This window comes from Eschrichtius robustus, chromosome X (genome assembly GCF_028021215.1).
Source record: "Eschrichtius robustus isolate mEscRob2 chromosome X, mEscRob2.pri, whole genome shotgun sequence".
Taxonomy (NCBI): Eukaryota; Metazoa; Chordata; class Mammalia; order Artiodactyla; family Eschrichtiidae; genus Eschrichtius; species Eschrichtius robustus.
In genome coordinates, this window is record NC_090845.1 from 93,786,363 (window position 1) to 93,800,751 (window position 14,389).

The window sequence follows — 14,389 nt, forward strand, 5'->3', positions numbered from 1 at the left end:
TATGGTAGTGTATAGTATCCCCATATGCAGAGTAAAAAACTGAGACCTAAAGAAGTTAGGCAAATTTTCCCAAGATCACAGAACTTGGGTGAACCCCAGATTTTGACCTAGAGCTGTCTTGCTCTGAAGCTAGTTTGCCTTTTCATCTATATTACATTGTTCCAGAAGGATGGAGGTGACCTGAAGATAACATTTTCCTATAACACAGTTAAAAACAAAAACTCTATTGGGTACAAGGAATCCTTTATAAGGCTAGATGACAACTTGAAAAGCACTTGGGACTATCTGTATCTATCCCAAAGAACATGTGAAGATTCCAGGCTGTTCTTCATCAGGAGTTATTTTGTAATTCCTGTACACTCTTTAGATTTTACTTCCTAGGGAAAAAAAACAAAGCAGTGTGCAGAGAAAATGAAAATGGTCAGAGCTAATTGCATATGGACTTTCCCCCCCAAAATGATATTAGAAAACGATGCCATTTGTCTTTGAATGAAGTGAGTGTGTGGGCTCATTTGCCTGCCCCCACCACTGCTATGTGAAAGTAAAGCAGCTCAGTTTTCATTTTCCTTTCCTCTCAAAATGCCCAGAGGGACCATATTTTTGTTTAATGACCTTCAGAATGATTCTTTAGAAATCTGAGGCTATCAGAGTTGGAAGCAATGCGAAAATAATTGTGGATTATTATTGTATGACGATAGTGGCAGCTGGGCTATTTTTTTTCTTTCTGTTCAGTCTTTCTTTTTCATTTTCCCAGAAACCTTATATCCCAAGGTTTAACTCAGAAGCAAATCTCATATAGGTGATAAACCTTGCCAGACATGGTATGTAATAGAATTTCAGACAGACCCTTAAGTGTTCTTTGGAAAGACCCTAGGGAGTGAAGCAGCTTTATATCTAGATGCCCTAGACAGTATTACTTTTATTTACTCTCTGACAATGTGTGTGGGTAGTTGTATTGGACATAAAGCAAGCATATCTCTTAAATATTATACCTGTGAACTTAAGTGTCAGGTTTTGTGTTTTGTTGTCAAAACTTCTGCTATCATAACAGAAGAAATTTTGTTACAGTAAAATCTAATAAATGGGTACTCACTCTTCCAAATCATTTTACGACATGTGCGCACACACACATGCACACACTCAAGCATGCAGAGCTGGGGATTGAGAGTCAGCACCGATTTTACTTTTACGTGAATATTTAGGATGTGTGTGCAGAGGGTGGGAGTAAGGGTGGGGAGAAGGAGAGGTAGAAGAGATGTTGTATATACCATGGGGAAAGTGGAAACTGCCCTCAATTATTATTCAGGTCAACTGCCTCGTGATCAATTTTTTAATTCCTTAACTGAAAGATCCAGAATTTAAATGATAAAATACTTCAGAGCCCCCTCACACCTATCCCCCACAGCTTCACTGATGTTTGCACAGCTTTTGGCCACCACTTTCTTTGAACACTTGAGATAAGTGGTAGACAAACTGGAGCAATATGTAAAAAGTAGTCTGAGAAAATTCCCAAAAGACAAAGCCACTTGGCTGAATATTCTTAGATACTCTGCTATTGTTGTATCTCTGTCGGTCGACGGAAAAGCGTTAACCATTCCTTTCTAGTAAAGTCCAATTCCAGTAGCAACACATTCTTACCAGATGAGTAAAAGAATTGACCTCAAAACCCAAATCTTATTATCTGGTCACAGATCACTGAACTCAGAAAATAAGTGGATAATTTCCCCATTACCTTACTACAACAAAGTGTGTCCTCATTTTACCTAGCTATGTTTCTAGAGAATTCCTCAAGCCTCATTTTCTTGATCCCCTTCCCCCCTCAACCTCCCCACAATAGATCTCTTGACTATGGGGAGAGAGACTCTTGAATATTATTATTAGTTTTTACTATAAAAATTAATTAAACCATTGCCAGTGTAAAAGCCAACTAGAATTTTAAAATAATGCCTAAGACTCCCTTGTTTATATTATGTTGCTAAGTGAACACTATCCTCTTAGAACTCTTAGGACATATTCCTGTCATATAGAAAGAACCAGGACATTAAAATGCTATTTAGTGACTGCTCTACCTCTTTTGCATTTGGGGATCTTGTATGCTTTTCTGTTTTTGCAGAATGTCTCTAAGGACTTTCTGCTCTTGGGATCAGGCCTTTAAAGTGGTTCTTAGGGTGATAGTTGTGATGTTTCAGTTGGATACAATAAGATGCATTTGTGATGTTTTCTGGTCATTGACTTAACTCTTTATCTACATATTTTGAAAACTAAAGAGAAGAGTGCAAAAAAGTGAAAGTACTAACTTGCCAGTACTAAGACTTAGTGATGTGAATTTTTATTTTTTGCTTACTTGAAAATATTTTCTCTGCAGGAATGCAAACCAAAAATGTGGAGAAGCATCATAATACAGAAAGGAAATGCCCTTCTAATCCAGGAAGTTCAAGAAGAAGATGGAGGAAATTACACTTGTGAGCTTAAGTATGAAGGAAAACTTGTAAGAAGAACAACTGAATTGAAAGTTACAGGTAAGCATTGGTTTTACCAAATCATGGCAAATGAGATTTTAAGTATAATTTGGTACAGGAAGAAAAAGCTTCCAAACAGAGAGTAAACTAGCTGTGAATTTAGAATTAGCTACAAATAAAATAGTTGTGAAGCTCACTATTAATAAGTTGTACTGATAAGCTAGCTATATGTGGAATATGGACAATTAATTTAGGGAACATGGTACCAGTTACTGCATATCTGTTCTCTGCTTTTATGAAAGGTTCTTAACTCTTCAGGGTATCATTGATTGTTACTAAGCGTCTCAGAAAAGATATGCTGGAACCACTTTAGAATGTTGACTTAACCCATATGTGGAGTCTTCTTGCAGGAGAAGGCTGCCTCAGAATGAGGTTCTGTTGGGCTTTTGTAATGAAATCTTCTTGGACTGCATCCAAAATATCATTTATATAGAATTGCTCATAAATGAGTGATGTTATTGTGAGGTTCTAGTGATTCTTAAATAGAGCAACTCCAAATGAATAGCATGCACATATGTTTTACATCAGAAGTACAAGCAAATTGTAAATTAGTAATTCTACTCACAATGGAAGAGAGAGACTCAGAATATTCTTACCTGGTGGAGAATGTTAGTAAGTAATTTTCAGCAAAATAGGACAGACCCTAATGACATAAAAGTTATCCCTGACAATGGGTGTGATGGACCTTAAGAAACTGTGTGACAAAAGGTCCACCTACTATTGTGCCTGAGCAAATCTTGACTAATTTTATTCTTCTTATATATGTTTCAGATGTATGTGTGTGTGTATAAGTAAACACACACATTTTTGTATTGTGGGTAAAATCTGAGCCATGGTAAAATTTGACATTATCCAGACAAGTGTAATATTTATTGCACTTATTAACTTGAGCATTACCTGTTTAACCATCTAATGTTGACATCAACTAGTTGTTTAGTTACAACATACTCTCATTAATGTTAGGAATACGGATTTTCTTCTATATTGTTTTTGTTTATGGCTAGCTGACCTTTTGGGATAGTGTTAAAATCAGTCTACTAATAATGATACTTGCTTAGTAAGTTCATTTCTATAACATATATTTGATTTAGTTTTTGATCCCTGAGAGTCAACTAGTTTCTTTTTTCATCTTTTTCTAAATTCTAAATATTAACAAAAGGAGTCAAAATAAAAATCAATATATACACTTTAAAATTAATTAAAAATTAATATATATACTTTAGTTCATTCTCTATTCTGATACATGACAGTTCTACTTCTTAGTCTGAATTGTAAAGTACCTTCTGTGATGGTTTGAATTATTATTTTGATTAGAATTGCGCGTTGCTTCTCCATGAGCTTTCAAAATAACTACCATATTGGGCCAATCCAAATAGCAAAGATCTGCTTTTGTTTAATTCCTGATTCCCTTAGTATGAACTAGACTTCCTGCCTCATTCAAGCAGAAGAGTCAATCATAGGCAGTTATACATCATTAATAAGTGGCCTGACCATGCACAAATCCTTGCAGCATCATCACTTTGACCAGTCACACAATTCTTATCTGATGCTTTCAGAACACTTCCATTTGGAGGTCATTTAGTAAAGTTTGTAACATTATAGTGTTTAGCTTATATTTTAAGTTGGACCAGAATAAAGTAAATACCAAACCTCTTTTATGCTTCCATCTGTTGGGTTATGGTGACAACACATTTGTTTCTTTAGTTTGTTTTTAGATTCTGGAGCTTATTTTGCATGTCTTATAAGGCATTAATTCACTTGCCCTAAACTTTAAGAAGAGTTGAACTGGGGATTTAAAATTTCACCTGAACTCTACCTCTCAGAGTTTCTCAAAATTTAATGTGTATCAGAATCACATGGAAGAACCCAGGTATGGTAAAGATGAGGCTCCTTAAATATAGATTCCCATCTCTCTCCTCCAGATTCTAATTTAGTACATCAGTAAGACAGGGAATTTATCTTTTTGTCCTGGGGAATCTCTTGCATGCCTTTCAAGGATCATGCTTTGAGAAATACTAGCTGAGAAAATGGTGCCAAAGAAGTCAGTCACAGGTATGATTCCCTTGTGAGCATGTTAGTTCACACATACACACACACACCAAAATTAATTTTCATAGGTCCCAAATTGTTTCACCTAAGCTCCTAAGAGCTGTCATGAAAATACAGAGTTTTGGTCACTAAGGGAAATCTATCAAGGGAGGGTGAGGATAAAACCTCAGCCACTGAAACAGTAATTTATTATTTTGCTATTTAAATACAAATACACTGAATATGTATTACATACTAGAAAAAATAATTCAAACTTATCCTTGAGTCATTGTTCATATAAGAAGATATCAAGTTTATTTATTCACAGAGTTCAAATGTTATACTTGATGTAGAGACAAAATGGCTTCTCAGTATGGAAGTTCAAGAGGTTGCTCTGTGAAGATTTATTTTTATTTGCAATATAGTCTAAGCTATATTATTCCTTGTTTCCTTGATTAAAGAGCAATTACTCAGCCATAAAAAGGAACGAAATTGAGTTATTTGTAGTGAGGTGGACGGACCTAGAGACTGTCATACAGAGTGAAGTAAGTCAGAAAGAGAAAAACAAATACCGTATGCTAACACATATATATGGAATCTAAAAAAAAAAAAAAAAAGGTCATGAAGAACCTAGGGGCAAGATGGGAATAAAGATGCAGACTTACTAGAGAATGGACTTGAGGATACGGGGAGGGGGAAGAGTAAACTGGGACAATGTGAGAGTGGCATGGACATATATACACTACCAAACGTAAAGTAGATAGCTACTGGGAAGCAGCTGCATAGCACAGGGAGACCAGCTGAGTGCTGTGTGACCACCTAGAGGTGTGGGATAGGGAGGGTGGGAGGGAGGGAGATGCAAGAGGGAAGAGATATGGGGACATATGTATATGTACAACTGATTCACTTTGTTATAGGGCAGAAACTAACACACCATTGTAAAGCAATTATACTCTAATAAAGATGTTAAAAAAGAGAGAGCAATTAACAGATTGTCCTTTTATATTTCAAAATATAAGGCTGGGATTATTTAAAGGGTAACCCACTCATACTTGTTTTGAGTTTAGCAACATGCAGGCATGGGCTAGGAATATTAATACAAAAATCATAGGATTGGTTAATTACAAAATCATGTAGGTAGAGGTTTTTAACATTGTGTATTGCAAGTATGCAAGTTTTAAAAGATTATTAAAATTTTAAAAGATTATTTTCTCACTGTTCTTTTAAATTTATAAATCAGAAATATTTCTTCAGTGAAACAAGTGCTCTCTTAAAGTGTATAGGTACTACTTGCTTTAAATAGATCGGTTGTAAAAAGATCCAGTTATTCAAAACTGATTAATTAGAAGGTAATCTTTGGCTTTATGAAATTATTTTTTCAATATAAAATAATTTGTCATGAGATTTCTTTAAATAGCCAGCTGCATTTAAGTAGGATTTGATTTAAATGCAACTTTTCTGGAATCATTTTAATATTTAAATCATAGCAGACCTGTGTAATGTTATTGTAGACATTTCTTTTTTATACTTTTGGAGGCTGCAGATAAATAGGGAGTGTTTTAACAACATATAGACATGTACAATAGGGTATTTAGGTCATTTGTCAAAGATACCAACAACTAACAGTAGTATTTCCCACAGCATATTTCAGGTGGCTATTTGCTATTTTAAAGATATTTTTTTTCCTTTATTCTCACATTGAATTTTGTGTAGAAGCCTAGTCAAAGTGATAAGGAGAGAAGGGAAGGTTGACTACATGAGAATGTAGAACAGGTGATAATAGAAGAAGGAGAAGAGGAGTGGGAGAGGGTTGGTAAGATAATGGAATAGGGTCTCCTATTATAATAGAGGAGAATGTCTGCCTTGAGAAGGTCAATGACAGACATAAATTATAGGAGTTCCCAAAAATGAACCCAAGCAGGAAGCCAATACTAATTAACTTTATTTAGAAGATAATTCACCCTTCACCTAACAAATCATTCATAAATACATGATTTTATGCCTTTTCAGAAAAGCATATTGACTATTTAGAAAAAAACACTAACCTGTTCTCTGGTGAATATGCAAATAATACCCCTACTCCTGATTATCTTAGATAGCTCTAGAGTTCGTGACTTGAGACTCTTCACTTACTAGGGATGAGAGATTTCTTAATCCATTGGTGTCTGAATGTCATGGCTAGAAAGAGAGATTTATTCTATGGATAGGTTGCAAAGATTTGCTGCTGGATTACTATAATAGCAGCAAATCAATCTGGTCATGCAAAGCTTGATTAAATTGCAAACTGGAAGCTGGAATCAGTCTTTGGTGAAGATGTTCAAATGCATGGCTTCAGTAAGTGCTTTTAATTTCACTTTGCAAAGCTAAAACTAACTGTAGTGCATTGTTGAAGGTGTCACTTAGACTGTATAGCTGTACACCTTCCTTTGGTGTGGAGAATGGCATCTGTTTACACACCGAGGAAGCAATTTCCCATCGGATTTGAAAACGGGCTTTTCCTGGCCCTGGCTCTTTGTTCTTTCATGCCTCTATGGTTAATCCTGAGACACTGGGGTGAGAGTTTAAGAAAGTTTCTTAAACCTTAAGAGTTTCTTTCATGCCTCTACGGTTAATCCTGAGACACTGGGGTGAGAGTTGAAGAAAGTTTCTTAAACCTTAAGAGTTTCTTAAGGTTTAAGAAAAACAGTGGAATTTAAAGATATGGTGGAGAGTTGGGGGAATAAAAAGAAGTGGAGATTCTGACTGAGTGATAATAATGCAACAGGAGAAGTGATCTCTAAGCCAACAACTAAGTTATCATAATAGGGGCCCCCTGAGAGCTAATGTCTATTGACAGCTTACTGTGAAGGAGACATTGTGCTTAGTGTATTTCATTCATTTTCTCATTTATTCCTCACAACAACCATATGAGAGTGGATACTATTATTGTCCTCATTTTATAGAAGAAACTAAAACTTAGAGAGGCTATGTTCCAAGGTCACATACTTTGTAATTGGCCAAGCACAAATATGAATCTAGGTCTTTCTGACTCTCAAATATAACTTTTCAACCATCACCAAGCACAAACCATACAATTTCACCCATATTATGTACATTGAAAAAGATGCCAAAATATTGATCACAGTGTACATCACCCCACTATAATGGCCTTTTTGGACATTAACTATTTGGTCTTCAATTTGAAGTCCCTGCTGGAGTTTAGATAACCCTAAAAAGAATGCACTTGACATTTTAGAGCCTAGTCCTTAGCTCTCAGTGAGCACCTTAGATGAGATTAGTAGTAATGGGACACATAATTAAATCTGAGCTTAGGACAGTCCCAGGAGAGAAACAAGGAACAGTGTGGTGCCAGGAAAAGCAAGAATGTACAGAAGATAGAATTTGCCAGGCTGCATGTTTTGGTGCCATGTGGCCCTATTAATAGAAAATCCGTACTGAGAAAAAAAAATCAATTCCAGTAAGGTTCATTGCAGTTATGGCAACGATTTCAAGTTAGTAGAAGTGAAACAATAGAGAACAGTCTAGTTAAACAACATTGATTCAGTTGGTAAAGACCAATCATCACAAAAATCAGTGTCTACTCTGTGCAACCAGGAGCATAGGATCCAAGTTTCTAATGTGGTTCTTGAAGGAGACAGGTAGAGACAGAATTATGTTCCCTTTGGAACCTGTGAAAATTTAAAATATGTTCATTAGGGCAAATAGTGTTTCCCCAACTGTGTTCTATGGAGCTCCAATTCTAAGAGATGTTAATAGTTACTTTGGGGAGAGAAAAAGGAAAGGAAGAGAGAATGGTGAGAAGTTCTGTGGCCATGTGTTTATCTGCTAGGTCAAAGTTATATAGCTTTCCTTCTTGCAAGGCATTTCAGGGCATCTTAGTGTATATAATATTCTAATATATATTATAATTTTCTGAAAGGAAGATGGGCCATAGTTTAGAACATTTCCTAAACTGTATGACCACGTAACACTTTTCCCCTGGTTGAGAGTATCTGAAGATGCTGTTTCCACAGAATAAACTGTAAAAAAAAAAAAAAAAAAAAAGCTAAGTGAGTAGTCAAGTGGGTCTACTGGCATCCTACTGATGACTGTATCTTTAACGGTTTCAGTAAGATACTTAGCAGGCATTAACTTTATGTTACAATTATAATCTTGTTTTCCATTGTTTATCTTATTTTCTCAACTAGCCTATAAGCTCCTTAAGGACAGGGATTTGTTGACCAATTCTTTTGCATCTCCCCAAGTGCTGAGTATATAGTAAGTACTCAGACATTATGTGTAGCTTGGATTGGTTGGGTGCTTATTTCATTGATGAGTGCTTCAGTTGGGCACAAATAAGACAGCTTGGTATTTGTAGAGAACTTTATAATTTCAAAGCACTTTCACTTCTGACATCTCATTCTGTTTCTCAAAGAACTTTATGGAGTTGGCAAAGATTGTTGTTGTTGTTGTTATCATTATTTGTATTTTGTATTTTTCAGCAGAGTAAATCATGGCTCAGAGTGTTTAAACCATTTGCCCTGGGCTGGGAACTGGTGAATGGCATAGCCAGGACTAGAACCCGTATATGCTGATTCCTAACACAGTACTTTCCTATCCTACCCCCCCCCCCGTTACTCTGTCCACAGTCCCTTAATCCTGGGTTCTGGGCCAGATAAAAAGGAGATGCAACCCAAAGAGGACTCCAAAGATGGTGACTACAGAGCTCAGGTCTCCAGAGCTAAGGATCCCTAAATAACCTGTTATTTAAAGTGCTTATTTGCCAATCCACTGTTTTGGCTTTAAGAAGAAATAGCCCTGATTCGATTCCTTCTATAAAAGGAAAAGCATTTACTGCTGATGGCTGAAGCTAGGCCAGTGAAGGGGTAATTCCCTAATCAATGTTCAAAATGCTTCTAGAAGCCAGGCAGGTCATATACCTGAGTGAGTGCGTGAGGCCACAGAGGGGGGCAAGTTGGAGAGTCCTCGCAGTACCAACTCAGCCCTAGCTGATTGCTGTTATATGAAATTAAGGATCCAGTGCTGCTAGGCCCTCTAATTTTTGAAGAGATGCTAGAAGTCTGGATTTTTATGTGGAAATCCCTGGCTTGTCGAGCACTGTGTGGACCGAATAAAACATGCCTGTAGGCTAAATTCCGTTTGAGGGCTGCCTATTTGTGGCCTTTGCCTTAAATAATTTGGTTCAGTAACACTTTTAAACAAGCGACTGGCTGTGTGGCTGGTGCAGACTCTGCTCCACGATTTCCATCTCCAGCAGCAAGTGGGGAAAAAAATCTTAAAGTGGTCTGGAGAGCAGTTAATAGACAAACTGAGAACAGCACTCAGAAGCTATCCTAATCACACCATCCAACAGACTGGTCGATCCAAGCAGAGAGTGAAGGGCACAATTTATGGATGTAATACTACAGGAGGGGTATTGACAAATTGATCACCTTCCAGAGAAGAGCGATTTAGATGATGAAACAAGTTGGTCTCAAATGTTACAGATAAATGAAGAGCCCCGGGGATAAAGCACCCTCCTTAGAGTAGCATCGAAGCAGTGCTATGTGAAGCACCGAAAGGGACAAATCATTGGCGTGTGTTCGCTCTCCTTCCTGTTCCCTCTCAGCAGCCAGTTGATATGATCTGAATGTCTGTATCCCGATTATCGTATGAGAATATATCTCATTTATACCTTTTCTGTGACTTAATGAGGAAAGACCTCAGCAGTCAATAGTTCTTGGCTACATTAATGGAACTTTCACATGACTGACTGTGCATTTCATAATTGACTGTTCTTTTGCACAGTTGCAGGTGCAGAAATCTTATGACCCAAACCGGCTTGCAGCAGCTCCTTTGCCTTTCCTCCTAGGCCTCCCTCTTTTCCTGGGTCACCCTGGCCTTTCCTACTCTACCCAGCCCACACTGAATGACATCTTTGTCCCTCTCTAGCTCTTTTAAATGTCCTAATGTCATGTCTTCTCTGTAGCCCATCTCCCCAGATCCTTGCTTTCTGGTGGGGCTAATCTAATACCTCAAAGAGATAAAGAATTCATGACTGATAATGGCCAAAATGTTTCCCTTCTAAGCTAGCATATTTGCAATTTAATAGATATTTCAATTCTGTAACTCATAGGCATGACTAATGGTGGGAATTTCTGGCAGCTTTGCAGTGCCTGTGGGGGGCCTTTCCCAGAGTGTCACAATTCATACCCTGCAGGTGGCTGTTTGCTTCCTCTAGAAACAAGGTCAGCTCTACTCATGACCTTGGGGGGCAAGGAGGAAAAAAAAAAGCCTACTTAGAATTAGTGGGAAGGAGGGCCTTGAATGTCAGTCTAAAGAGTGATTTTTTTCCCTTCCTCTTCTGCCACTCTTATTTTGTCTCTCCTTTCTCCCCCTTATTACCCTCCTTTGCCTCAACCTATGACACAGTGCTATCTCTTAACCCTATTAGTGACAGCCAGGGTCAAAGAGATTTCCAGTCTCTGTCCTAGGAAAATTTTTGTGTCGTGTTTCTATGCCCTACAGGGAGATGAACGAACACTATTAAACTGTCCCATCAGCAGAAAGACACTCTTGTTCCTCTGCAAAGTCAGGGACTATGAGAACATTCATTCCTGTGGGAGTCTTTCGCAAGTAGCTGTGCGGGAGACCAGCTTGCTGGGAGGGCTGGGGGTGAGCAAGTTAGAGCACCGTAGCAGCAGGATGTGGCAAACGTGCCCAGTCTAGGCCAGTTCCGCTCCAGTGGCTCTATTCCAGCACCTGAGGTGATCATTGACTCCTTGACTGACTTTTCTGACTTGAGTTAGGGGTGGGGGAAGGAGTTCTTAGGAAGGAATTACATTATGAATCCTAGGTGTATAGGCACCTGAGATCCACAGGCACAGATTTCCCTAGTTCCATTATGTTCATTTGTGAGACTCTCAGCTACCTTGCTCTCTGCTAACCTGAAAGCAGTGGTTTGAGAAGGCTGAGAATATTCTATCAAGCTACCCTTGTAAAGGGATGAAAACTAGAAGCTTAGTATGGTGGGAGATTAGCCATGAACTAGATCCAACACAGTGGAGTAGATGCTCAGAGAATGCCCATTTATTGGGTCAGGTACTGTACTTTACAATCAGTCAAAGTTCACAACGACCTTGGAAGGTTGCCAATATTGTCTTTATTTTATAAGGGAAGAAATGGAGACTCAGGATAAGTTATTCGTCTATGGTCACATGGCTAGCAAGTGGTGGGGATAGGATATGAACCCACCTTGTTCTAAAACCTTGCTCTTAAAGCAACATGCTACAGACTACCTGCATGGCTCTTGCACACAACAGTGCTCCATAAATGCCATTAACTCCTTACCTTCCTGCTTGTTTGCCTACTTCAGGCCTTCATACTCTTCTCTGCCAGGACATATTTGCACTTCTGGACTTCCTCCAGGAAGTCTTCACAGATTAACTTTATTTTACAATCACCTGTTTCTTTCTCCTAAATTCCCCTGGCAATTTTATAAAAGTTTTCACCACACTGACTGATGCTAATTTATAATTAATTATCTTAGACATCTTTGTTTAGGTTTTGTCTCACCAGTTAGATTAATGTTCTCCAAGATTCTTGGTTCCCCATACAAAGGTTTATCTTGACATTTAGACACAAAATACAATTATGGAGCTAGGAGCTGGGCTCAATGTTTCCACAGATATGATCTCATTTAAGTATCAAAAAAATCCTGTGTGGTATTGTCACCTTAGCCCCTCTTTACAGATGCTGAAGTTGAAATTTGGAGATGTTAGGTAATTTCTCTCAGTGTTTTACAACAACTGAACAATGGTGCTAGAATGAAGATTCAGGTGGCTATTGTTTTCTCAAAGCCTGAGCCCCTTCCACTAGTAAATGCTTATAGAACCATGTATTGCTCATAGTACTATGATCTGATTTGACAACAAAAATTTTTCTTATATGTAGATGGTTAAGATACAGATGAGCACACACATACACACACACACAGGAATGTTAGCAAAACAAAGAGTATGATTCTAAGAGAAGACCCTTGGAAAACTCTGAAAACTTGATTTGCTCCCTTATGTCCTGATCTAGAACCAGAAAAATCTGATTCAAATCCTTGTAGCTGTGTGACTTTGAGAACTTTAATTTACTCTTCTGAATTTCAGTTTTTTCTCCATGCAAAATGGGGAGGTGTATTAGCTATGCTGAGTGAAGAAAATATATGAAAAACACTTACAATGGTGTCTGGGAAATAGTATGTATTCAATCAATGATATTAATTATTATGATTAGTATCATTATCATCATCATTATTATTACTGGAACACTTGCAAAAATGACCTCACAGCCATTTTACCACAAGAAAACAGTCTGATAAATTGTCTAAGACAAATTGATATTTTTAATAGGGTGCTTCATTTACAGGGGATGAATTTTAAAAATTAGGAAGTTAACTAGGGGCTATGACAAACTCAAGCAAAGGGCTACATATGTTGGTATTTTAGGCAAAACTATTTCATTCAAGGAGATGCAATCATGTGGAATAATTTGTCAATTAAGGTGGTCAGAGCAAATGTTGTCTGTATAAATGAGCTTTTGCAGCCAGCAAGACATTTTAATGATGTGTGAGCCTATAGCAAAGGCTGCAGAGACAAAGCTGAGGTGGAAATGAGTCCCTAGGACAGGCATGTTAAGGAGAATGGCCTTTTCCTGTCCAGCAATTCCTTATGTCATTATAGCTCATCACTGGCGGTTTATAAAAGGCAGTGAAATGGCCTCCTTTGGATGTCAAATAGGAAAATAATTCATCAGTTCAAGTCCATAGATCATTTCTTGGTGCCGGGAGAACTTTATATAGCTAGAAATCTCCCCATGATTTGGCACCATTCTCCAGTGGGGATCCTAAGAAATAATTGGGAAGCACCAGATGCAGAAGTCTAAGTGATGAGATGCTTAGGCATGGGTCTGCAGGCAGAGAAGGTTGATTCATTTCTGGGGCACATTGCCTTGATCCTCTTTGGTTAGAAAAAACACCCAGTTGTGTTTCTGGCTTATAGTAATCATTTGATATATTTGTTGGATGAGTGAATTTTAATGTTTTGTGTGTTTTGAATTCTTTGCATCAGACCCTACCTGTAGTTTCTGATAATTCTCTTCAGCTGTACTCTGGGAAAATGGGATGGAAAGGCTGTAATAATAATGTTCAGAGATATTGGATCAGTACCCTGAGTCGTTTGCTCAATTTTGATATTCAGGGCATCATAGCTTCACTATAAACTTTGGCATAAAAGTTGCATGAGAAATAATTGGGCTTGGATTTTTTTTCTGATAAAAGGTGTTTAACATTATAATTAAATCATCTAATCCACCTTGCTTCTAAAACAGACATCTGTTAATATCAGTATCCTTATATTTTGTGCCAGTAAAATTATCTTCATAATGCTATTTAATTTACGTGCTGTCTACAATATGAGGTGAAAGGTGAAAAGGACATTTTGGGACAAGTGAACAAGTATTTAGTATCTAATTCAGTGATTATCAACCCTGGATCCACAATGAATATATTTGATTTTTTTTAACCTTCATCAAATATTCATTGTGCAGAGTGAGTAGAAGTGAACTAAAAGAGACATGTTCTGCCCTAATAGAGCTTGTAGTGTAATGTGGGGTGGGAATAGATAAGAGACAAAACAAAAAACACATGTATAAGTATATAATTAATAACTGCAGTAAGTGATATAAAGGAAAATAACTGAGAAGTAGGTAGGCCGTTACTTTATATTGGACCGTTGGAGAAGGTTTACTTGAAACAAAATAACATTTAGGCTGGACCCTGAAGGTTAAGAGAAAGCCATCACAGTGAAGGATGA

At 37.5% G+C, this 14,389-nt stretch overlaps 1 protein-coding gene across 1 annotated transcript in view; it reads left to right on the forward strand.

The window, feature by feature from the left end:
- IL1RAPL2 (interleukin 1 receptor accessory protein like 2) overlaps positions 1-14,389 on the forward strand; it is a 516,387-nt gene that overhangs the window by 39,402 nt on the left and 462,596 nt on the right. The window contains exon 4 of the mRNA XM_068532662.1: positions 2,366-2,519. Coding sequence (XP_068388763.1) covers positions 2,366-2,519 — 154 coding nt within the window. The remainder of the gene's footprint in view (positions 1-2,365; positions 2,520-14,389) is intronic.